This window comes from Euprymna scolopes, chromosome 25 (genome assembly GCF_053919585.1).
Source record: "Euprymna scolopes isolate OS-2025 chromosome 25, ASM5391958v1, whole genome shotgun sequence".
NCBI classification, from domain to species: Eukaryota; Metazoa; Mollusca; class Cephalopoda; order Sepiida; family Sepiolidae; genus Euprymna; species Euprymna scolopes.
Window position 1 is genome coordinate 30,820,096 of NC_136506.1, and position 24,824 is coordinate 30,844,919.

The 24,824-nt window shown below is 31.9% G+C and overlaps 1 protein-coding gene across 9 annotated transcripts in view; it reads left to right on the top strand.

Moving 5' to 3' along the window:
- The window catches only part of LOC145247311 (sodium-driven chloride bicarbonate exchanger-like), a 492,947-nt gene that overhangs the window by 272,444 nt on the left and 195,679 nt on the right, over positions 1-24,824 (top strand). For all 9 annotated transcript variants that reach the window (XM_080108946.1, XM_080108940.1, XM_080108947.1 and 6 more), the window contains exons 3-4: positions 10,110-10,259; positions 13,481-13,597. In XM_080108946.1, coding sequence (XP_079965072.1) covers positions 10,160-10,259; positions 13,481-13,597 — 217 coding nt within the window. In that variant the 5' untranslated portion in view covers positions 10,110-10,159. The remainder of the gene's footprint in view (positions 1-10,109; positions 10,260-13,480; positions 13,598-24,824) is intronic.

A 24,824-nucleotide genomic window follows, 5' to 3' on the forward strand; every position in this document is an offset into this window, starting at 1 on the left:
AAATATTATTCACAAAGCTTGAGATTTGTACTTCCTGTACACATACACACTTATATATTTCACTACAACATTGATATTAAAACCTACTTTTTCTATTTTAAAATTATTAAAACAAACTTTTTATATACTGTCATGGATATGCGAGCGACTACATGAAGGTTTAGTAATTTGCATATTCTTGTAAAAAAACGACCGTTAAGGAATTACTTATTCATTTTTTTTTTTTTTTTGTTTCTTGATGATTGGTTTCATTTATCATGCTGCCTTCTATTCATGAATAGTTTCTATATTCTCGCGCACAGAAATATTTTTTTATATATATTGATCGGTGTGTGTGCGAAAAGTCTTTACCAAACTCCTCTCTGAATATTTTGTCTAGAGTTGAAATTTGACATATAGGACCTATAGCTCACTTTCGATTTCGTTTTACCTTGTAAAATAGTTGCTAAGGCATCAAAATAAAAAAAAATTGACCTTGGTCTCAAGTTGACGATACCTGTTTTTTCCCCCTAACCCTAACTCGTTTTTTTTTTTTCTGCATATGTGCTAATTTAAAGTTATAGGTTAAACAACATTATTTTTTTGTTGCCAGTTTTTGTATTCAGATATTGTCCAAACACCCAAAGTCAAGGTCACTTTCATATATACCTTGTCGGTGTGTGTGTGAAAAGTCTCCACCAAACTCCACTTTGAATATTTTGTCTACAAAGTTGAAATTTAATATATAGGGTATTTGGATCTGTAGCTCACTATCGATTTGATTTTTAGCTGGCAAAAATTGCTGCTAAAGGGTCAAAATTGTAAACATAACAGTTGACCTTGGCAGGGTAAGTCGAATAAAGTTGTTACTCCTGCTGTTATTTTTGCACATGCGCAAAATTAAACATCCGTAGCTCAAATTCACTTGATTTTTAACTTTTTATATCCATCTGTCAGTAGCTCAGATGGTAACGATGTTGGAGAAATAAATAATGACTATAGCTGGAGCGCTAAATATTCTAGTTTTGATTGTAGTGGATGGTACTCAAGTGATATATTTTTTTTATTACTTGTAAAATCATTACTATATAGTGGAGAGAATTAGTTCTATAATATTAAATAAGGAATTTGCATATTGACATGTAATATTTAGGCATATTTTACGACCGGGCTATGCCGGGCAGCCTGCTAGTATATATATATATATATATAAAATTCAAAATGGCGTAATGGAAACATATTAAAGCTATTTGCGGCTTCTTTTCCAATTTTCAGATTTTAATCATGTCAAATCATACTTTATTTTTTTTTGACAGATTGATTGTTGCTATTTCTTCTGATGAGTTAAGGGTAAAATAGATTCACCAATTGATATAATAATTAAGTGATTGATTTTGTGCTAAGAAACAGATACTGTCGAGAATTGTAAATGTCAACTGATTCAAAGAAATAGATTCTAAGATGGTCAACATCATGAATTTTGGAGTATAGTTTTTTGTCATTTATTCACTATATATATATATATATATATATATATATATATATATATACTAGCAGGCTGCCCGGCATAGCCCGGGGGTAAAATATGTAAAATAGATTCACTGATTGATATAATAATGAAGTGATTGATTTTGTGCTACGAAACAGATTCTGTCAAGAATTGTACGTATCAACTGAATGAAAGGAATAAATTGTAAGATGGTCAATATCATGAAATTTGGAATATAGACTTTTATTCATATATATATATATATATATATATATGTTCACTAATGGAGTACGATAACAAGTGGACAAAATCTACCCTGAATGAACCTCTACAGAAACCCACCAACGTCGACCTTGACCTTCTATCTTTTCTATTAATAGAAAAACTATTTCTCTTTTGCCATTTTGCATGTGAATAGCTAATTAATTTCTGGCTATGCATGTTTTCAATTTCAAACAAAGTCTGTAAACATGCTATTGTGCAAAGGTCTTTGTGTCCGTTCGAAAGAAAAAAAAAAACTCTTTTCATCAGACCTAATTATAATCTGCCACTCTTGAAAGACTTGCTCATGTCTCTCTTCATACAAGTCAAGAATTACAACTGTTTTTGACTTCATTAGTGACTTGGCCACAACAGCGTTTACACAAATTGTACAAATTATTCAATATGGTCAAAGCAGCATCCAATGAATATTTTAATGAGAAATTATAAAGAAAATTAATGAATCGAATCAAATGTTTAACTTACAGTTAGTGATGAGACGATTCCAAAATTCTTCCCGATTCAAATACAATTACCGATTCCGAACTAGATTCCCGCTTTCGATTCTTTATAAAACTCTAAATATTTAACTATAGAGTTGTTATTTGTACTGATTACTATAAAAAGTATATGTAAAAAAAAAAAAAATGTGCAAACATTTTATAAAATGTAAAAATACATTTGTGGAGTATCGTCTATCAATTTTAGTTTGTTGATAGCTTAAAATCAATAGATATTTACTATTTTATCATTATTGCCTGCAGTGGAAGAAATTTTAAATAAAATCAAATAAAAAAAAGAAGATTTTTAAAGGAATCGTTTTTGGCATCGGAAAATAGGAACAATTTTTTTCCGATCCCGATTATCATCCCAACTTTAATTACAGTCTACTCATTAAAAAGTCAGTAATGAATTAAGTATTTTAAAAAACATGGTTGTAGCTATGCATGTTTTATTCAGTTTTATTCAACCTATTTGACCTAATAGTAAGAGTTTTCGCTAATGAACTAGGAGGTCAGGGTTCAATCTTCGGTCAAGTCAAAGACTTTATAAATGGTACTTGATGCCTTTTTGTGAAACATTCAGCATTATAAGATTAGTAGTAAGGTCAAGTAGACTAATCCTGGGAATGGAGTGGTGTCCTCCCCTACATCACAGTGTAACAGCTAATTAAAAGGAAGCTTTTGGTCACATAGTTTATCTTATTCACCTATTTCTAAGTATAGTTAGAATATGGTGCTAGATAGAGATATAGTTTGAGATATATCAAAGATTTCAGAATTTTTAGAGATGAGGATAGATAAATTTTATCATTTGGAATATTACCGTTCTCATCTTGTATATGGTATGATCACGTTGACACACAGGTTCTCATTAGATCTGAAAACTTAAACGATGTGGAGTCTGGTCAGTACCAGTGTGGTGACCATTTGAAAATGCTAGACACTATATGTCATCTTCCCGTGACTGGGATATACATATAGCTGGGGATCCCTAATGAATTTCATGTTCCCTGTTAACTTTCTTCTTTGGAGGAAGTCAGCATACCCCATGTAGGGTTAATATTACACAAGGTATTACTAGTTCGTTTTTTTATTCTTATCCTGACTGTTATTTATATAGCGTTTGGGCCGATATGTGACCTTCTTTTTCAACTTGGGAACCTAATAATTGAACTTGTAGAGCTTAATGTCGAACTCCATAACCTTTATGAAATTTCAAACAGAACCTGCTATTCACGGCATGGAAGTATATTGTTCTCATCCTGTCAGTTTATTAACTCGTTACATAAATCTAGTCATGAAGACACGTCCGTTTATCTAAACCGCTATCTTTGTTTTCCAAAAACAGTAACAAGCAAGGGAGATCACTCTAAAAACCCTGTCGCAAAGGAATAGAACTCTTATATCTCAATATAAAGGGAGATAACTTTATATTTTTTATGTCTCTTTTTTTAGAAGACTACATCTATAATATAAATCTCACCTGTCTGTTTAAATGTATGTATGTTTGTATGTCTGCCTAAAACTTTCGACAGAGGATTTTCACGAGATCTGTATTGTTTTGAAGCTCAACCCTTCGGACGACAAATATTGAAAAATTGGCTGAAAACATTAATTCCTTCATCCTCAACTGAGCACTTTTTTACAGGGAGGGGGGTCGTTTTTTTTTTTCGCCAATATTTTCGAAAGTCATCCCCTCTTTTTTCGATTGTCTAGCCTTAATTTAAACCTTTGCCACTTCCAGTTTGGCGATGGACACAACAGCAAAGACGTCACTTTTTTGTTGTTGTTTTTTTTACATTCTTTTCCTCCTTCGCAGTACGGGTTCAAGCCTGCTTGCCTACTACCACTTTTTTTTTTTTTTTTGCTCACCTCCCCCCCCCCCAACACCCAGGCAACGCTGGGCACCCAGGCTAGTGCCTTACATAAGATGATATAAAGGGTTCTGTTCAAAATTCCATGCAGATTCCCGAGTTTGCCAGAAAGATTCCAGAGTTCGACAAGATACACCTGAAGAAGTCATATTGACCAAAATGTTGTGAAAATGGCACTCAAGATGAGAAAAGTAGTCCAAAGAATCCAAGTAAATAAAATTCATAACTTACTCTTTTAGATTAAGTAGCATCTACGTTGATACTACAAAATATATCCTTCCATAATAAAAAGTGGTGGCAGCAGCATCGGTTACTGCCACAGAAAATGGTCATGAAAGATCAGGGAGGATGGAAATGACAAAGAACAAAAGCACCATCCAGACCTCCACTGGAAGTGTATAAAGAATACTGGAAGCTTATTGCCACTCAAATTCTAGGGGAAAAAAAATCAATAACCGGTATAAGCAAGAAATCAATGGTAAACGGCTGTTGCAAGGACACAGTGTGAAAAGCTGAGATTACTGGATATCTGGGGAAACCTGAAAATACCACCTTTTGTTGTCAAAAAGTGATCACTAGTAATAATTTGTGCAAGAACTCCTGCTGAGTAAAATAATAAAAACTAAATGGAAAACTTGTTTGTGCCAAGATTGGTTGCTCTCACAGAAAATGATTGTGAAGAGTATCAGAGGAGGAAAAGCACTATCTCGGCATGTATGTTCCCATATGGGAACATGGGGTGAAGTAGACATAGATTCCATGATCAAAGCTTCTTTCTTAGAATTGCACGCCTGTGGAATTGTCTTCCGTTTTCCTGCTTTCCAGCTGTCTATAATATGGTTGTCTTCAAGTCCAACGTGAACAAATTTCTGATGAGCCGTTCCACTTAAGTTAACAAATTTACCGAACTTCCATTACTATCGATTACTATATTGTCCTTTTGACTACTCTACACTCTTTAACCCTTATCCTTGAGTGGCCTATCGGCCTTGATAAGTGGTGATGCCTATGTAAAAAAAAAGTAGTTTAATGTAAAATGTGGTTTTAAACGAACCAGTGATACTTGATTTTGTATTAGATCTGGGTAGGCTATGCCAGTTCCTATGAAGGGGGAAATTTACAAGAAACATCAAACTCACAAGCGATCTCCAGCTGCAGGAATAATCCGATTAGGAGAAGATGACATACAGTACCTAGCATTTCCAAATGGTCACCCATTTTGTATTGGCCAGGCTCTGTCACTTAACTTTGGTTGTCTAGCAAGAACCATTGTGTCAAAACGATCATGTAATTTTGCTGTTGCATTAGTTTTTTTCTACTTTTTCGGAAACGATTTCTTAAAAGTCTAATGGAATCTGCAAATGGATTTCCAATCCAAAATTGTCATTTCTTTCTCAGTTTCAGCTGAAAAAAAAAAAACAACAAAAAAAAAACAGCTATTTAATGTGACAAATTTTGTTAAATTGAAATTGTTACATTTTTAAAGTAGGTAAATTTCACTCAATACTTTAAAAAAAAAATACAAGATGTGTATTCTTAAAAATGCATCCGTTTGTATACATTTAACAATGAAGCAATATTTAATCTTGGCTGTGTTAAAAAGTGGAATTTTATTGGAAATTCGTCAATGTTAGTCAGGTTTTTAATACTGTGAAGACTACACCAGCTATATGAAGAGTTGCCTCTCCTTGTCTGGTTTATGTGACATGTAATTTAAACTGTTCAGTAACTCGGAATTATCTCCCCTTTGATTGTTTATATAAACGAGTGATTATGTGTACTTTGTCTCTTCGTATTTCATCTTGTAAATAAAGCAAGCATGTCTTCGCTTGTTTGTAAAAACTAAAAACTAAAAACGTTATGTTTTAATTGATTTGTTTCTTTTTGTCAACCGTTGATATAACTTCTAATTTGAATTTTATTTGAAACCAGCAAGGTATGTGTTTTATTTAATTTGTAATTAACTATCAAAGGTAATTAACTAACTAATTAATTAACCTGCAAATTTTTATTAGAAGTTCAGTTAGGTGTTCGGAATGCTGTGTCACAGAAAGGAATTCTCTAGTGAAACATACCAGACAAATCGTCCTCTTGTTTCTGAACTGCGAAAGAAAATGGACAGTTTTGGGAACAACATTCTCTTCTATATGAGGTATGGGTTGGGAAGACTCACGGTGTATTATGTATGTATTATCGTAAAATGCATTTTCTAGAACCACCAAGGATGGTTTTCAGTGATGCACTGTCTTCACTACCAATTTCATGTTCCACATCATAGCGGCTTAGATAGATAGACCTGACTTATAGAGTTACAGGTGTTGTATGTGCTCTCCACTTATCTCTGCATTGTTTCCAGTCATCTAGCACTTCTCTTTGCCACTGAACTCAAGCAGTGTTGATTCAGGAAAGATTCGGTTAGGGATTGTGCAACCCTTTTTTCACAATTACTCTTTGAGGAGGTATCCATTGTTTCTTGAGACTGAACGGAAATATCGCATAAGATATATTGCCACTTGGATGTAAGTGGCTACTATTATATTTAGGACCATGCTTACATAGGGACACTATGCAGGGTGCTGAGCAGTGAGATGTCTGTTTTAATTTCTGCATGTTAGTAAAGTTAGAGAAGAAAAAAAAAACAGAAAGAGAATTCTAAACTTTTTAAGTTCGAGGAAAGAAAATTTCCAGCATCTAGTGCTCTCTACGGTAAAAGGGTGGGATTTTGCTGCTTGTTGGGTTAATCGAGGTGGAGCACATGTGTTAAGAGTTCATCAGAGCATATTCCATTAAAATACTTGTAAAACAAGTACAATGTTATTATACCATCTTTATTCGAACTAAAACTCATTTATTCATTTACAGACTGCTATCCTTATCTTCATAGTTGTTGTTTCACTACGTTTCGGCCAACTATTCGTCTGGCCTTCTTCAGAAAAAAGTAATCTATAATATAAATCTCACCTGTCTGTTTAAATGTATATATGTATGTTTGTATGTCTCGCAAAAACTTCTGACAGAGGCGACGAATCTTGACAAGATCAGTATCATTTTGAAGATCAACGTCTCGGCCGACAAATATAAAAAAAATTAGCCCCAAACATTAATTCTTTCAACCTCAACTCAACCGTTTTCTACAAGGAGGGGTCGACTTTTTTCGCCGACATTTTAGCAAGCCATCGTCACCGTTGGATTGACTTCGATTAATTTCAACGCTTTTGACTTCCGGTGCGTCATGGAGACATCGGCTAAGATTGATGCCTTAGATGTTTATAAAACTTTCTGAAAAGTTGTAACTAACTGATTTCTATATAATTTTGTTTGTCTATACTTCGCGATAACTTTTAGGGCTAATAAAAATACTCCATTTTTGGGACTATTTTACTGTATTTGTTCAAAAATTTATGTGTATGTCTATTTAGCAGTTTTGCATGGTGCTGAACTTAAATTTAAATATGTTAAGGCCTTGGGGACTTTTGGGGCTAAATGGGGGTGAGGGGCGGCTAATGATGGACTTAGTCATTTCTTTTTTTGCATGGTGCAGAACTCAATTTTACATATCTGCACCGTTTGTTTATTTTCACCAGGATTTGATGTCCCCTGGGGACTTTGGGGGCTAAATGGTGGGGTGGGGGAGAAATGCTAAACTTAGTCATTTTTATTGTGCGTCGTTCAATGTTCACTCGCAGGGGATCATGCATGCTACAAATTCTCTTCTTGTTTACTGCGTTCATCCTACCTATAGCTTTATGGTCAGTTTAAGACTAGGCTAATAAGCATCTCCTATTTTTGCAATAATTATCTTTTGTTTGTTAGATCATGCGGCGTCATTTCTTGTTTGAGTGATTTCCATAAAAATTACTTTTGGGTATTATATTCAATATTATATGCAATATATGAATATTGAATTATTATAATCAATATATGAATATTGAATATAATATTGAATATTGGTAATATAATTAGCATTGGGTATTGAATATAATACTGAGTATTGGGTATTATGATATAAATGTAATTGAATTAAATAGGTTCAATAGTAAACTGTTCAGTTTGAAACAACTTTGAGCAAGAAATATGAAATTTAGGTGATTTTTCAAAATAGCTAACAGAGCCAAAAAAGGGGTGAAAAAATAAATACACAAAAAATAAATATTACCAAAGGCAAGATAAGTTATTCTTCTACCTACCCAGATAAGTTTTTTTTTTGTGCTTTAATTTATTTTAAAGTGTTCCTTTAACTTAAAAATAAAGGTAGTGCAAAGCCTGTCGTGTTAGAACAAAAATCAAAATGCACCTTAAAAATATTTTAAACATTTTTATTTACATCTTACATATTTTAAATGCACCTTAAAAATATTTTAAACATTTTTATTTACATCTTACATATTTTAAATGCACCTTAAAAATATTTTAAACATTTTTATTTACATCTTACATATTTTAAATGCACCTTAAAAATATTTTAAACATTTTTATTTACATTTTACATATTTTTAAATGCACCTTAAAAATATTTTAAACATTTTTATTTACATCTTACATATTTTTTTTCAAATTATCTTAAAATTTATTATCTTTTATTCGTTTTGTTATTGTAATATATCTCATTCATTATATTTACTTGTATTTATTTTAAAATCATACTAGCAGTTTATTGCTGAAAATCAAAAGCCATAGTGTAAACTTGATAATCGCAAAAACTCGAAAATTAAACAAAATACTGATAGAGCATTACATTTTCGCATGATTGGTAACATTTACTGGATGTGTTTCTGTTAGTATTTTGTTTAATTTTCGATTTTTTAGCGATTATCGAGGCCTGACTATGGTTCGAATTTGGCCACTATCTTGTTTTTTTATTTTAACTCGACAGGTTTTACACTACCTTTATTTTTAATTTAAAAAAAAAAAAAAAAATGCTTATTTTAATAAGTTAAACAAAAAAAGTTATCCAGGTAGATAGAAGAGTAATTTTGCTGGCCTTTGGTAGCAGTTATCTGTTGTGTATTTATTTATTTCACCCTTCTTATTGCTGTGTTGGCTATTCTACAAATTCAGCAAAATCCACTTGCAAAACAAAAAAAAAAAAATGAAAAAGGAATATTGTATTTCACAGAATCGCGTTGCATTTATTTATAAACACAGTTTCGGGTAACATTTCTGTTCTGAAGTTTGCGAATGTAATGATAGTTTGCGCTTAATGACCCTCATGAGACAACTAAGCCAGTACGTATGCACTAAACTTGTTATTTACCTATGTAAACAAAGAGTGCATAATAATGGTGACAGGATCTGTGTTAAATGCACACAAGGGATTCATGGTGTTAGCATATTTCATGCGACATTTGCTTAATGCTCATATTATGTAAATAAGTCTGTTATTCAGCTTTCATATTAAACTAGCATTTCCTCCTCCTTCTCCTCTTCACCCTACTTTTTTTCATAAGAACATGGTACAAGGATTAAAAAATGGCTAGTCAGAATCAAAAATTGATTTCTCAAAATAAAAGAGATTGATAAAAAAAAATCAACAAACTTTAAAAAAAAAAATACGTTTTTGAATATTTTGAAATGAGGATTAATAATTTGCATTATTTATATTTGATTCGTTATTCTCACAACTTACAAGGTAACAAAAGTAATAAGTAAAATTAACTTCTAAGTGACACCTTTCTGGAGGTTGAAGGTTCAATCCTCAGTGCGAGGTGATACTCATCATACAATTGTGAATTACTTAAGACTTGTACCCGGTTATGGCTGACAGAATGAGAGCATGCTAACCCTGTGAATTAAATATAGGGTTCCATTTTAAAATTATGTGCAGAAAGATTCCTGATATCAACAAAATAAACCTGAAGAAGGTAGAAGATTATATCCGTCAAAACATTGTGAAAATAACAGTAATCCAAAGAATTTAAATAACACAGAATAAGATGCTCCTAAAATTTTTGTTTCCTGAAAAAATTTTTTTTTATATATTTCAAAACCTCTTTTGTTTTGTAGACGGATGCTATGGCTCAAGCCGAGCAATTGTGAAGTACAAATCCCACATAATGACAAAGTCAGTGCAGAGTTCCCGTATGGAGACGGAGGCGGTGCGAGATCTTGGTTCTTTTGTAAGCAGCCACACGACAAGTGATGCAGATATTCAAGGTTTCTATCAATTCTACATCTTTATGATTTATCTTTGATTTATTTTCAGAGTCAGTCCCTTATGATTCCAGTATTGCTCTAATTTTCTTATTACTATCAGAAATTACTCTACTGTAGGTTAGGTTGATTTTGGAACTATGGAACCTAGGATAAAGTAAAGAATCACACAGAAACTGTATTACTTACAAAAATTCATTAAATCAATTTAAAATCATGCTTTTCGCTGCTGTCTGCCATCATCAAATTTTTTTTTTTTTTTTTATTACATGGAAGTCACCACTTATCAAGGCCCGGAGGCCACTCGGGGATAAGGATCATTGTGTGTACAGTAATCAATGGGACAATATTGTAGTAATCGTTAATAATGGAGATCTGATAAAGTGTCATACTTAAGGGGGCGATTCATCAGGAACTTGTTTATGCTAGACTTGGAGACATCCAAGTTGTAGTCAGGTGGGAAACAGGCAAACGGAAGAGAGTTCCATAGGCGTGCACTTGTAAGAAAGAAGCTTTGTTCATGGAATCTACGTTTTGATTTAGACACAGATAAAGAATGGGGAAAATTACTGACAGTGGTTTTAGCTAGACTGGTGTTTTTTGTGAAAGATTGGCGAGGGGGACCAGAGATTGAAGCTCAGACGAGCACTTTCCATGGAAATAACGTGTTGTGCCGCTGATGACCGAGATTATATTATTAGTTGAATGAAAGACCGTAGTGTACTTCTTACATAAATCACAATTATTCAAACAATAATCTCTTCTTAGATGAATGATTTATTCACATTTATTGACAGTTGATCGTCCAGTGGCTGAAAAGTAAAAATGGCAGAGAGTGAAAGAGACAGTGACTTTAGTTGTTTATTTTTGGTAAACCATTTATTTAGGCTAAACAACGTTTTGTTAAACCCCCCTTCAAAACACATTAGCAATGCAGTTGCTCTATCCAAACATTAAAAATTAGCACTTACCATTGTCTTCGTTTCGTCATATATCTGACATCATATCCTCCTACTTTTTAGTGACTTCCTTTTCTCACGAATCTTTGCTTATTTCCAGACAGAATCAACCTAGTGATCTCTTCATGATCATGTTTATAATAAAATACCAAATTTATCTGAGAAAACGTGATTAGTTAATATTTATGCTAGCAAATGTACCCACCAATATTTAAAAACTACGTTTACCATCAATTGATGGAATTAATTTTAAGATTTAGACTTTCCAATTCTTGAATATTATTGCAGTTTTACTTAAAATAATAGCTGTCTAACCACACACCCATTGTCTCACGTATCCATATAATGAATAGTTGTCGTAAACTTTGGATAATCTTTTTCATTTTGTGTTTTTACAAGGGAGTCACTACTTATCAAGGCCCAAAAGCTACCCAAGGATACGGGTTAATGAGTGTATAGAGGTCATCGTGACAGCAGTGTAGTAATCATTAGTTGTGGCAGTTTGTTGTTGGTTGGTTGATTGATTTTGTTTTACGGCATATCAACCCTTTTTAGGTTATTTTATGCCGAATCCAGTGATTTTGAAGAACAATTTTTTAATAGAATATATTTGTTTTTTTTTAAGTCGGTTTCTATTTAACCCATAGTTGGGACCCGTGCAGGTACTACCACTCCTGGTCAGAGTGGACCTGGAAGAAATGTCAATTAAAGGGTGCTCCACACTCTCTAAAACCCCCAAGCTGCAGCCTCACCATCGGATATAGTTTAAGGTCATATCCAGGACCGCGGTTGGGTAGAATTTGATTATTTAAGGGGACAGCTCAACAAGAACTTGTTTGCATTTGACTTGAAGATGACCATATTGCAGTCACCTGGAAAACAGGTCAGCATAACTGAGTTCCATAGGCGGGCAGCTCTAGGAAATAAGCTTTGTTCATGGAATTTGTGTTTTGATTAAGGCACACATAGGAAATAAGGGAAATTGTTGATAATGGTTGTAGCTAGACGAGTGATTTTCTTTTCTTTTTTTTGTGAAGGTTTGGTAGGGTGGGAGCATAGATTGAAGTTCGGATGAGCACTTAACATGAAAATGCTGATACAATAGCGACAGGCTTGCAACGTCTCTTCTGTGGAAAAGAGATTGCATCTTCTACTAGGTTTTGAAGCCAGTTTTAAACTCTGTCAAGGCATGGTAGAGTGCTCCAAGCAGCTCCTGTCCAGATGTGTCAACAATACTCCATTTTGGAACGTAGGTTACTATTCAGTTGAGATTGCAATCGTCTGGTGATAGAACTAGTATTCATTAAATGGAATCTTGTTGAGATGAGTAATTTGTATCATTCATTCATTTATTGCGGACTATTTTTCTTTTTTGCCACTTTGATGTAGACATAAGCTACAGGGGTACTATGTGGGGAGTTGAGCAGCAAGATGTCGGTTCACGTTACACTTGAACTTCTGCATGTCCGTACAGTATTCATTATGTTTTTATTTCATGGGAATCGCTCCAGACTATGCATGAAGCTAGTTGATGTAAGAAGCTAAAAAAATCTACAACTTCAATGTCAAAAATTTGCCAACGATGTGTAAGATGGAATAGATTCTGATCCAGAAAACAGCAACTCTTCCTTCTTTGTCAGAGACATCGATCATGGAATGTGAGGACTAAATGACAAAGATAAGAAAAGTAAGAGTACTATGTGAATAATTGTACTTGTTTAAAGACCTGTGATAACGTCAGCTTATTTCCGATGGAACTTTTCACTCTCTACGTAATTTTACCCTCACGTAGTGAATAGAAAACAGTTGAATCTCTCTCTCTCTTTCTCTCTCTCTCTTTCTCTCTCTCTCTCTCTCTCTTTCTCTCTCTCTCTCTTTCTCTCTCTCTCTCTCTCTCACACACCTAATAGCGACATTCTCGACCTTGATGACATTAGTAATCGCAGAAATTTTTCTTTTTTCTTCTCTTGGTGTCTCAACTAAAAGAAGCAACAACAAATAACTCCATTGATTACTCTGGATCCTATTTACTTTTATAGTAATTTGTAGAAAGTAAATCTAGATGACCTGCGTCTTTTCTCTTGCTAACCCATAACGCAACTACAGGTTTATGTCGACTTAACTGCATATGGAATTTTCCACTTTTTTAAAAACTTAATTTTAACCTTAGATGGAAATTTCTGGTGAATCCTTTATTTTCCATCCATAATATCCATATGATGATGCACTTTAATGTTTGTCTTTCTTTTTGTTTCCTCCTTGTAGATCATCGTTCTCAAGAGACTGTCTATATTGGACTTCATGTACCAAGGTATCGGAGACATCGCAAAAGACATCATAGACATCATCGAAAAGATGACGTCAAAGAACCATTCAAATCGCGTATGTATGATTTTTAACATGACCTCTCCCTCTCCCCACCCCCGCGTATTTTTAAAAATCTTTTTTTGTTATTAATATTTTACTTTCGTTTATTATATTTTTTGTTTCATTTTTATATTCTTTCGTTTTACTTATTTTTTTAATATTTTTTCATTCTTTTATTGCTTCCATTTTTTTTTTCGTTTCTATTTGTATTTTTCGATTTTATTTTCATTTTTTTCTCTTTCATTTTGTATTTTTCGATTTTTTTTTTCATTTTTTTTTTCGTTTCTATTTGTATTTTTCGATTTTTTTTTCATTTTATATTTTTCAATTTTTCTTTTCATTTTTTTTTCGTTTCTATTTGTATTTTTCGATTTTTTACATTTTTTCTCTTTCATTTTCTCGTTTCTATTTCTATTTTTCTTTTTCTTTTAGATTTTCTTTTTTGTTGTTTGCCTTATTTTATTTTTATTTTTTTCTGTTTCTCTTAATTTTTTCTCCTTTTCATTTTTTTTTTTTTTTAAATCTTTTATGATTCACGTTTCTTTTGATTCTTTTTCTTTTTTAAATGCATTTCTATTCTGTCCTATTCTTTTATGTCTATTTTTTTATTATTCATTTAAATAGTCCAAATCTTTCGAACAGCACTTTTTATTTCTTATTCTCTCTCCTACTTTCTTGTTTAATTTTCTTTTTATAAAACTGTGATTCACCGTTTGTCTAGAATTTCTTCACACAAAACACTCAACATAACAGAAAATAGTTAAACGCACACTAATTGACAAGGTCCTTCAATTATAAAACAATAAATCTTTCATAGTTGGCAAACGTATTCATGCACTCAAATTCTTCACACTATACATGCCTATGTATGTATGTATATATATATATGTATATATATATATTCATATAGATACATACACATAAATATATTAATATATTTATATGTATATATATATTCATATAGATACATACACATAAATATATTAATATATTTATATGTATATATATATTCATATAGATACATACACATAAATATATTCATATATACAGATATATATGTATATATTATACATATATGATATATATTAATATATTATTATTATATTATTAGTATATACATATCTGTTTATATATTAACACATTTATATATAGATATATACATATAAATATATTAATATATACATATATAGATGTACCTATAAATATATTAATATATGCATATATATATGTATATATATTAATATATACATATAAATATATTAATACACACATATTAATATACACACACACACACATATATATATATATTTATATATATACACACATATATTAATATATATGCACATATTAATATATATACATAGATATTAATATATACATACATATATATATTAATATACATACATATATATTAATTAATATATATACACACACATATATTAATATATATATATACACACATATATAAATATATATATACACACATATTAATAAATATATATACACACATATCTATTAATATATATATACACACATATCTATTAATATATATATACACACATATCTATTAATATATATGCACATATGTATTGATATATATACACGCATATATATTAATATATATATACACGCATATATATTAATATATATACACGCATATATATTAATATATATACACACATATATATTAATATATATATACACACTTATATTAATATATATATACACACTTATATTAATATATATACACGCATATATATTAATATATATACACGCATATGTATTAATATATATACACGCATATGTATTAATATATATGCACGCATATGTATTAATATATATACACGCATATGTATTAATATATATACACACGCATATGTATTAATATATATACACGCATATATATTAATATATATACACGCATATGTATTAATATATATACACGCATATATATTAATATATATACACGCATATGTATTAATATATATACACGCATATGTATTAATATATATACACGCATATGTATTAATATATATATACACATATATATTAATATATATACACGCCTATATATTAATATATATATACACGCATATATATTAATATATATATACACGCATATGTATTAATATATATGCGCATATGTATTAATATATATATACGCATATATATTAATATATATATATACATATGTATATTAATATATCTATATACACATGTATTTATATATATATATATATATAGATATTAATATAAAAATATTTATATATATATACATGTACGTCAATATATATACATATCAGTATATACCCATGTACATAGTATATATATATATATATATATATATATATATATATATATATATATATATATATATAATGCTTGTGTAGTCCAGACGTATGACGCATGCGTAGAAGCGAACTTGTCATGAGAGGACGGTTTTTGCTGACTCCTCCCTGTAGAAAACTGATGATTTCAGGGTGAAGAAATTAACGTTTTTAGCTAATTTTTCGATATTTGTCGGGCGAAGGTTGGAAGTTTAAAATGATACTCAAGAGTTCAAACTCAATAAATATCAAAGCATCCTAGTGATCTCTGTAATCTGAGAGCAATTATAAAATGAAATAATAAAGATGGCTCTTTGTTTATGGTTACTTTTCTAAAAGCAGTCCATTTCCAAGCTTAATTCTTTTGTAGTCGATTTCTCCCTCATATCTTCAATCCTGTTCATATTCATTAACCTCCATTCAGCCTCTTGTATTCTGTTATCTACAGTAAGAAGATACAACGTTCACAGGATGCAGATCCTCCACCCCATATCTGTTGCCGATCATGATTCGTAGATATAGATTTGGATATTTGTTGTTACATTTTTTTTTATTAATATGGTCCTGTCAGAGCGATAATATTTATATGTAGAAATAGCAATATATTATTGAACGCATTGTAGACGGTAGATGCCTATAATAAAAATGTTTATCTGTAATTTTTAATGGCTTATAACTTGAAAATCGTAATTCACATTGACATATGTACAAATTTTATCATCTGTTACGAGCAGAATCCCACGAAATATCCATAATTGTTTACCTTATGCGTGTAAAAGCATAATAACTAAGAATTGCCACATCCGGTTAATCATTTCCGCTTTATTACATTTCAGCGGAGGGGGGGGGGCTTTGTTAACTATTCCTATTATTGGAAAAAATCATATTTTTTTTTTGTTTCTTTTTTTTTTAATTTTTAGGTGAAATTTCAGAATAGTTAGCAAAACCCTTTTCCTCATGTTAAGAATAACTTTCTAAATAATAATGTTATAATTTAGAATAAAAACAAAACATTTTTTACATAGGGGTAAAGTTCAAAATATTTCTTTTAAATATTTGCAAAAAATAATAAAATAAATAAAACCTCTCACTCATAATAAAAACTCTCTACTTATATATAAAAGGTAAAAGACACTGTGTGTGTGTGTGTGTGTGTGTGTGTGTGTGTGTGTGTGAGTTCGATTTCTATGGACTCCAAAATGGCTGTACCGATTTTTTTTAACTTGCGGGGGGTACCCGGCGTTGCCAGGGTGTTTCGAGGTGTGTGTGCTCCGGCGGGTGTTAATCAAAACATAAGAATAAGCCAAGTAAATATTTAAAAAAAAAACAAAAAAAAACTAGCGTAAGGCAAACGAACGATGTTAAATGTAAAAATCGGAAAAAAAAGAAAATGCGAAGAAGAAAACAGAAAACCGAACGTTAAAACGTCTTTAAAAAATCTGAAAAATAGAAATAAAACAAAAAAAACATGTAAAAAATGGCCTCAATAACCCCGGAGGGTACCCGGCGTTGCCCGGGTGTTTTTGGGTGTGTGTGGTCGGGCGGGGGTGGGGGGTGTTAATGAAAACCTAAGAATAAGCGAAGTAAAAAAAACAAAAAAAACGAATGTTAAAAAATCTGAAAAACATGTGGAAATGGCTTAAATAACCCTACCTCAATATTAAAATTTAAAAAATCAAAGAAAAAAGACATCTCACGATTCGAACCCAAAAGCTTTAAATAATGAGGCCACGCTCTAAGCAACTGAGCCAAAATTGTGTCAGTTTTTCAAATATTTAAACTAAATCAGGTTACGACGTCGTATGACGCATGCGTAGAAGCGAACTTATCATGAGAGGACGGGTTTTGCTGACTCCTCCCTGTAGAAAACTGATGATTTCAGGGTGAAGAAATTAACGTTTTTAGCCAATTTTTCGATATTTGTCGGGCGAAGGTTGGAAGTTTAAAATGATACTGATCTGGCAAAAATCCGTGACTCGTGTTGAAAGTTTTTGCGAGACATACAAACAGACATACATACATACATACATACAAACATTTTTGCTTTTATATATATAGAGACTAGCAGGGGGTACCGGCGTTGCCCGGGTGTTTAGAGGTGTGTGTGCTTGGGCGGGGGTGGGGGTGGGGTGTTAATCAAAACATAAGAATAAGCGAAGTAAATATTTTTAAATATTAAAATGTTAAAACTTAAAAATATCGAAAAAAATCACCCCAAAGTAAGGCAAACGAACGATGTTAAATGTAAAAATCGGAAAAACAAAAAAAGAAAGCGTGAAAAAGAAAACAGAAAAACGAACGTTAAAACGTCTTTAAAAAATCTTAAAAATAAAAACAAAAAAAAATGGCTTAAATAACCCTGTTTCAATATTAAAATTTAAAAAATCGAAAAAAAAAAAAGAAGACATCTCTCACCACAATTCGAACCCAAAACCTTTAGATAATGAGGCTACGCTCTAAGCAACTGAGCTAAGATGACGTCTACGAAATTGTTGGTTTTTCAAATATTTAAAGTAAATCATGTTCCGACATCGTATGACACATGCGTAGAAGCGAACTTGTCATGAGAGGACGGTTTTTGCTGATTCCTCCCTGTAGAAAACTGATGATTTTAGGGTGAAGAAATTAATGTTTTTGGCCAATTTTTCGATATTTGTCGGGTGAAGGTTGGAACTTTAAAATGATACCAATCTTGTGAAAATCCGTGTCAAAAGTTTTTTGAGACATACAAACACACATACATACATACATACATACAAACAAACATACATACACAAATTTTCGCTTTTATATATATAGATGTACTTTATGTGTTTGGGAGTGTTCTTAGATAAGTTTTGTATTAGAATGCCACCGATAAATATAAAAAATCGCTAGTTGAAAAAATTTGATTAAAGAAAAAAAAACAGTCTGATTTGCACAAAAGTTTACATTCCGATACACCCTAATATCACAAGTGCATTTAACAAGTGTTATCACCAGACAAGCAGAAGGACCCAGCGTATAAAATCAACAGTAGGTTGTTTTATAAGACAATGCTTTCGAAATCAATGTTTTTGTTTAGAGCACAATTGAACCATAATACTTAACCTTTGCATTTTAAGCTTTCATTCAAGCAATTATAAACAGAAATAATTTTGATAAAATCACCGGTATGTTGTCTATAGTGCAATCTAGATTACAATGTATTGTAGACTAAGTGACTGTGGGGAGGCCTGTGAAGCTTCCTCCTGGTGCACTGTGATGGGTCCCTGAGTTGAGCAGGCAATTAATCAATTTATTTTTTAAAAATCGGTAATGTCATTGATTTTTTTTTTTTTTTTTTTTTTTACAGAGGCATCCCCACTTATCAAGGCCAAGAGGCCACTCGAGGATAAGGGATTTCAATGATAATAAAAGTATTGAAAGTGCTGAACATTCGTTGGTCCTAATTCAATCCCGGATAACATCGGGTCTTCCTGCTAGTTTGTAACAAAAATTTTAAAAATTGCTAATGAAAGAAACCACTCTTCACAATTTATGTGTTGACCTAAATTTTTGTATGCGTAAAAATACACAGGAAACTGAGACTACTGAACACATTCTTAGCCGGAAGTGGCAATTCTCGGTCATTTTCCGTTATACCATCTCACGTTTTCCCTGTCTTCTTAGTGTAGAAACACTTGTCAGCTAAATATTTAATAAAACGGACGTTTATTTATTTTATGACAATTTAAATGTTTTTTAAATAGTCTTTTTCTTAACATGAAAAATAATCGATAGTTAAATAACTGAATAAGCAAATAAATAAAACGAATCCAACTTGAGATCATTTTATTATGACGCGTTATTCGATTTTGGAACAATTCATTTTGAAATGAGTAAAATGTAATTCTAAAGCAACAACTTTTTTTTTTTTTGCATTTCCTCTTTGGTAATTTTTTAATGGGTGTGGAAGGTCATTTTTTATTGGGTGTGGAAGGTCATCTTTTATTGAGTGTGGAAGGTCATCTTTTATTATGTGTGGAAGGTCATCTTTTATTACGTGTGGAAGGTCATCTTTTATTACGTGTGGAAGGTCATCTTTTATTGGGTGTGGAAGGTCATCTTTTATTATGTGTGGAAGGTCATCTTTTATTGGGTGTGGAAGGTCATCTTTTAATGGGAGTGGAAGGTCATCTTTTAATGGGAGTGGAAGGTCATCTTTTAATGGGTGTGGAAGGTCATCTTTTAATGGGTGTAAAAGGTAATTTTTTATTGGGTGTGGAAAGTCATTTTTTATTGGGTAGTGGAAGATTATTTTGTTATGGGTGTGGAAATTTATTTTGTCATAGGTGTGGAAGGTCATTTTTAATAGGTGTGAAAGGACATTTTTAATAGGTGTGGTATGAAAGGTCATTGTTAATGGACGTGGAAAGTAATTTTAATGGATGTGGAAGGTAATTTTTAATGATTGTAAAAGGTAATTTTTAATAGATGTGAAAAGTTCAATTTAATAGTTTTAAAAGTAATTCTTAATTGATGTGGAAAATAATTTTAAAGGTAACTTTTTTAATGAGTGCTTACAGGTAACTTTTCAATGAGTGTGAAAGGTAATTTTTAATGAGTGTGAAAAGTAATCTTTAATGGGCGTGAAAGGTAATTTTTAGTGAGTTTGAAAAGTAATTTAATATGGGAGAAAGTTAGTTTTAATGCATGTAGAAGATAATATTTTAATGGATGTGAAAGTAATAAAATACATTTTAAAAAAGTGCATGCATATCATTACACAAATATTTTATGAGTTAATGTTTTGGAAAAACTTTATTGAAAAAAATTAACCACATTTAATTCAGTTGTGTTTAAGATTCTTATAAGTTTTTCACATTGTATTTGATAATTCATGATAGTCATGTTTATTGATCATGGTAATCAGTACATATAATGGAGAAGCATTAACTTTTCTACATGGGGTGAGCCACTCCCCCTACAAAATGACATGGAAGTGTACATGAAATTCACAATTTGTTTTTCATTTACACCATTGTTAGTAAAAATGCACTTAAATCAATGAGTGACTTCCTTTTTTTTTTTTTTACTTGGGGGTCATCACTTGTCAAGGTCCAGAGGTCACACTAGGATAAAGGTTAATGAGTATCATATACACGATGATGGTCAGTAATGATGGATCTTGAAGAGGATTTAATTATTTAAGAGGACATTAAACTTGAAAACGACCATGTTATAGTCAACTGGGAAGCAGCCCTACATTATTGTGTTCCACAGACGGACAGTTCTAGGAAATAACTGTTTCAATCATGAAAATCCCACCACTTAATGATATGGGGAGATACTTTAATAACGGTTTAACAGTAGGAGACATGATCAAGAATGGACTTCACACTCACCGGAACCTCAACCCCGGATCTTTATCTGTGAGATTATCTCAAAGATAATACCTATCAAAGCAAACCCCCCCAGCCTATTCCAGAAACTAAAGAGAGTAAACATGGACCAAATTAGGGAAGTGCCAAGAGATGAGTGTGTCCCAAATATATAACAATGGAAATTATATTAATGAATTCATGGTTCCTATTTTCGGCAAAGAGGTTCATCTATACTCATGTTTTGAAATGTAAACCGTTTCAAATTTTATTGGAGATTTTGACTTTTGCATCTGTTAATCAATCTTGCCTTGCCTTCACAAAATCCATCATTGTTAATTAATAGTTCTAAAATGCAACAAAGACTGGAAGAATTGATCTGATCTGATCTGATCTGATCTGATCTAACCTGCAGTCATGGCTTTATGTGTGGACAGTCAAAACTAATATAAACTGATTTGATCCAATAAATAACCCAAAGGGCCTGATATCATTTAATGAATGATCCATTCAGCCTGACATAATTTGATAAATGATCCAAAGAGCCTAACACAGTCCAGTGTATGATCCATTTAGTTTGACATGATTCAATGAATGATCCATTGAGATTGACATGCTTTGATAAATGATCCAAAGAGCCTTACCTAGTTCAATGTATGATCCATTGAGTCTGGCATGATTCAATGAATGATCCATTGAGCTTGACATGATTTGATAAATGATCCAAAAAGCATAACATAGTTCAGTGTATGATGCATTGAGCCTGACATGATTCAATAAATGATTCATTGAGTCTGGCATGGTTAAATAAATGATCCATTGAGGTTGATATGATTTGATAAATGATCAAAAGACCTTAACATAGTTCAGTGTCTGATTCATTGAGCCTGACATGATTCAATAAATTATCCATTGAGCCTGATATAATTCAATAAATAGTCCATTGAGTCTGGCATGATTCAATGAATGATCCATTGAGCTTGACATGATTTGATAAATGATCCAAAGAGCCTAACATAGTTCAGTGTATGATCCATTTAGTCTGGCATGATTCAATGAATGATCCATTTAGACTGGTATGATTCAATAAACGATCCACTGAGTCTGGCATGATTTGATGAATTATCCAAAGAGCTTAATATAGTGGAATGTATTATCCATTGAGCCTGACATGATTCAATAAATGAGCCATTGAGTTTTATATGATTTGATAAATGATCCAAAGGGCTTAACATAGTTCAGTGTATGATCCACTGAGTCTGGCATAATTCAATGAATGATCTATTGAGCTATAATCATCATTATGAATTGACTGATTCAACTTTATCATGAAGATATTTGCATATATATATATATATATATATATATAATCAGAATGTGAGAGATTATATATAATAAATTCCACAGCCAAACAACGTCGCAGCCCACAAGACCCATGAAAGTCAATGAACCGGAAATCCAAGACTCGAGTTTCACCCTCATTTGGGCTCATTAGTTAGGCACATCCAAAATCAGGATTCGAAACCAGAGCCTCTTGCATGCGAGGCAAGCACTCTATCAACTGAGAAAACGCCCTGCACAAAAGAATTTCTATTAACCAACACAAATCAAGCAAACTCGCATGCAAGAGGCTCAGTTTCGAATCCTGAGTTTGGATGTGTTTAACTGATGAGCCCAAATGATGGCAAAACTCGAGCCTTGGACTTCTGGTTCGTTGACTATCATGGGTCTTGTGGGCTGTGACGTTGTTTGGCTGTGGAATTTATTATATATATATATAAATATATATATTCACATCTGTATATATATATGTGTGTGTATATACATATATGTATATATGTGCACGTATACTTATGCATGTGTCTATATATGTGTGTATGTATCTCTGTATATTTGTGTGTGTATATATGTGTATTGGGGTGGAGAGGGCTCCCATAAGCCGTGGTGAAGGCAACCTTTCTAGGAGAAGCAAATCTCTGATTTAAAAAACCAAAAAGCGGAAGACCATTACCCGCATTAAGCTGGTCTGCAGTTTAATTTGTTGCTGGCTATCTTGCTCTTGCTTGTTGCTGGATCTCAACATTTTGAACCGAGAGAGAGACTTAGCTGTCGTACAAAGCTAAGACTCTGTAACATCATATTTGTATAGATACTCCCTCAGGCATTTGGGCTCATGGATTTTAAATGTCTGAGGGAGTGGCACTCGTCTGACAAGACGTTGCAATCATCTTATGTAGATATATATAAGTGTGGTGATCTTCTGGTTCAGTTAGATGGTCGCTGGCAAAACCTGGCTGTGGCAGCAGGACTCTGTGCCGGTTCACAAGTCCAAAGAGAACCAGGCTTGGCTTCAGCAGTGCTACAACTTTGTACCCTCCTCTCACTGGTCACCCTTTTCCCCCCGACTTGAACCCGCTGAACTACTTTGTTTAGTCATACATTGAGAACCAATATGACCTCCCACGTATTGGCCAAGTATTTGCCGAGCTTCTGTCGGCGCTTGTGCAGAAGGCATGCTGCCAGTTCCAGACCCGTATCTAGGCTGTGATTGAGGCTGAAGGCAGCTACATTGATTAAATGTCAGCTCTACTACATACTAAAGTTACTTGAATTGATTTTTCAATAAAAGTTTTAAAATAAAGCTGTAGTGTTGTTTTCTTTAGAGCGACACTTTTATCGTTCCACCCTGTATATGCATATGTGCAAATGTTCATGTATATCACATATATGCATATATATATATATATATATATATATATATATATATATGCATATATGTGTGTATATACATATGTATATGAATATGTGCATGTACATATCTGTATATGCATATATACATATATGTTTTGTATATGCATATATATATCTATATATATGACTACTTCATTTAATCACAAATTAATATACGAAAGTGTAGATTTATGCGCAAACTTTAAGTATTTACTTCAGCAGTGCTTAATATGTAGGTAGAGCTAGGTAGTAAGTTATAAAATATATATGGCGATTAACTTACACAGAATATTCCACGTTTCATCCACGCTAGAATTCATCAGGCCTATGTGTAACTTATTACTACTACTATATATATATATATATATATATATATATATACACACATATATGTGCATATTTGTGTGTGTGTGTGTATATATATATATACACGTATATGTGCATATTTGTGTGTGTGTATATATATACGTATATGTGCATATATTTGTGTGTGTGTATATATATACACGTATATGTGCATATATTTGTGTGTGTGTATATATATATATACGTGCATATATTTGTGTGTGTGTATATATATATATATATATACGTATATGTGCATATATTTGTGTGTGTATGTATATATATATTTATAATCTTATAATAAAAGAAAATTATGAAAATAATGTAATTGAAAATATCTATGTCTTTTGTAATATGTCATTTTCTGCAAATGATATTGTTCAAATAGATATCGTGTGAAACTGATTGCTTTCAATATTGACTGTCTTTACTGCGAGACAACAATAAAATGTTAGAATATCTTAAACAATTCTTGCCTTTGAATTTGTTGTATTTTTA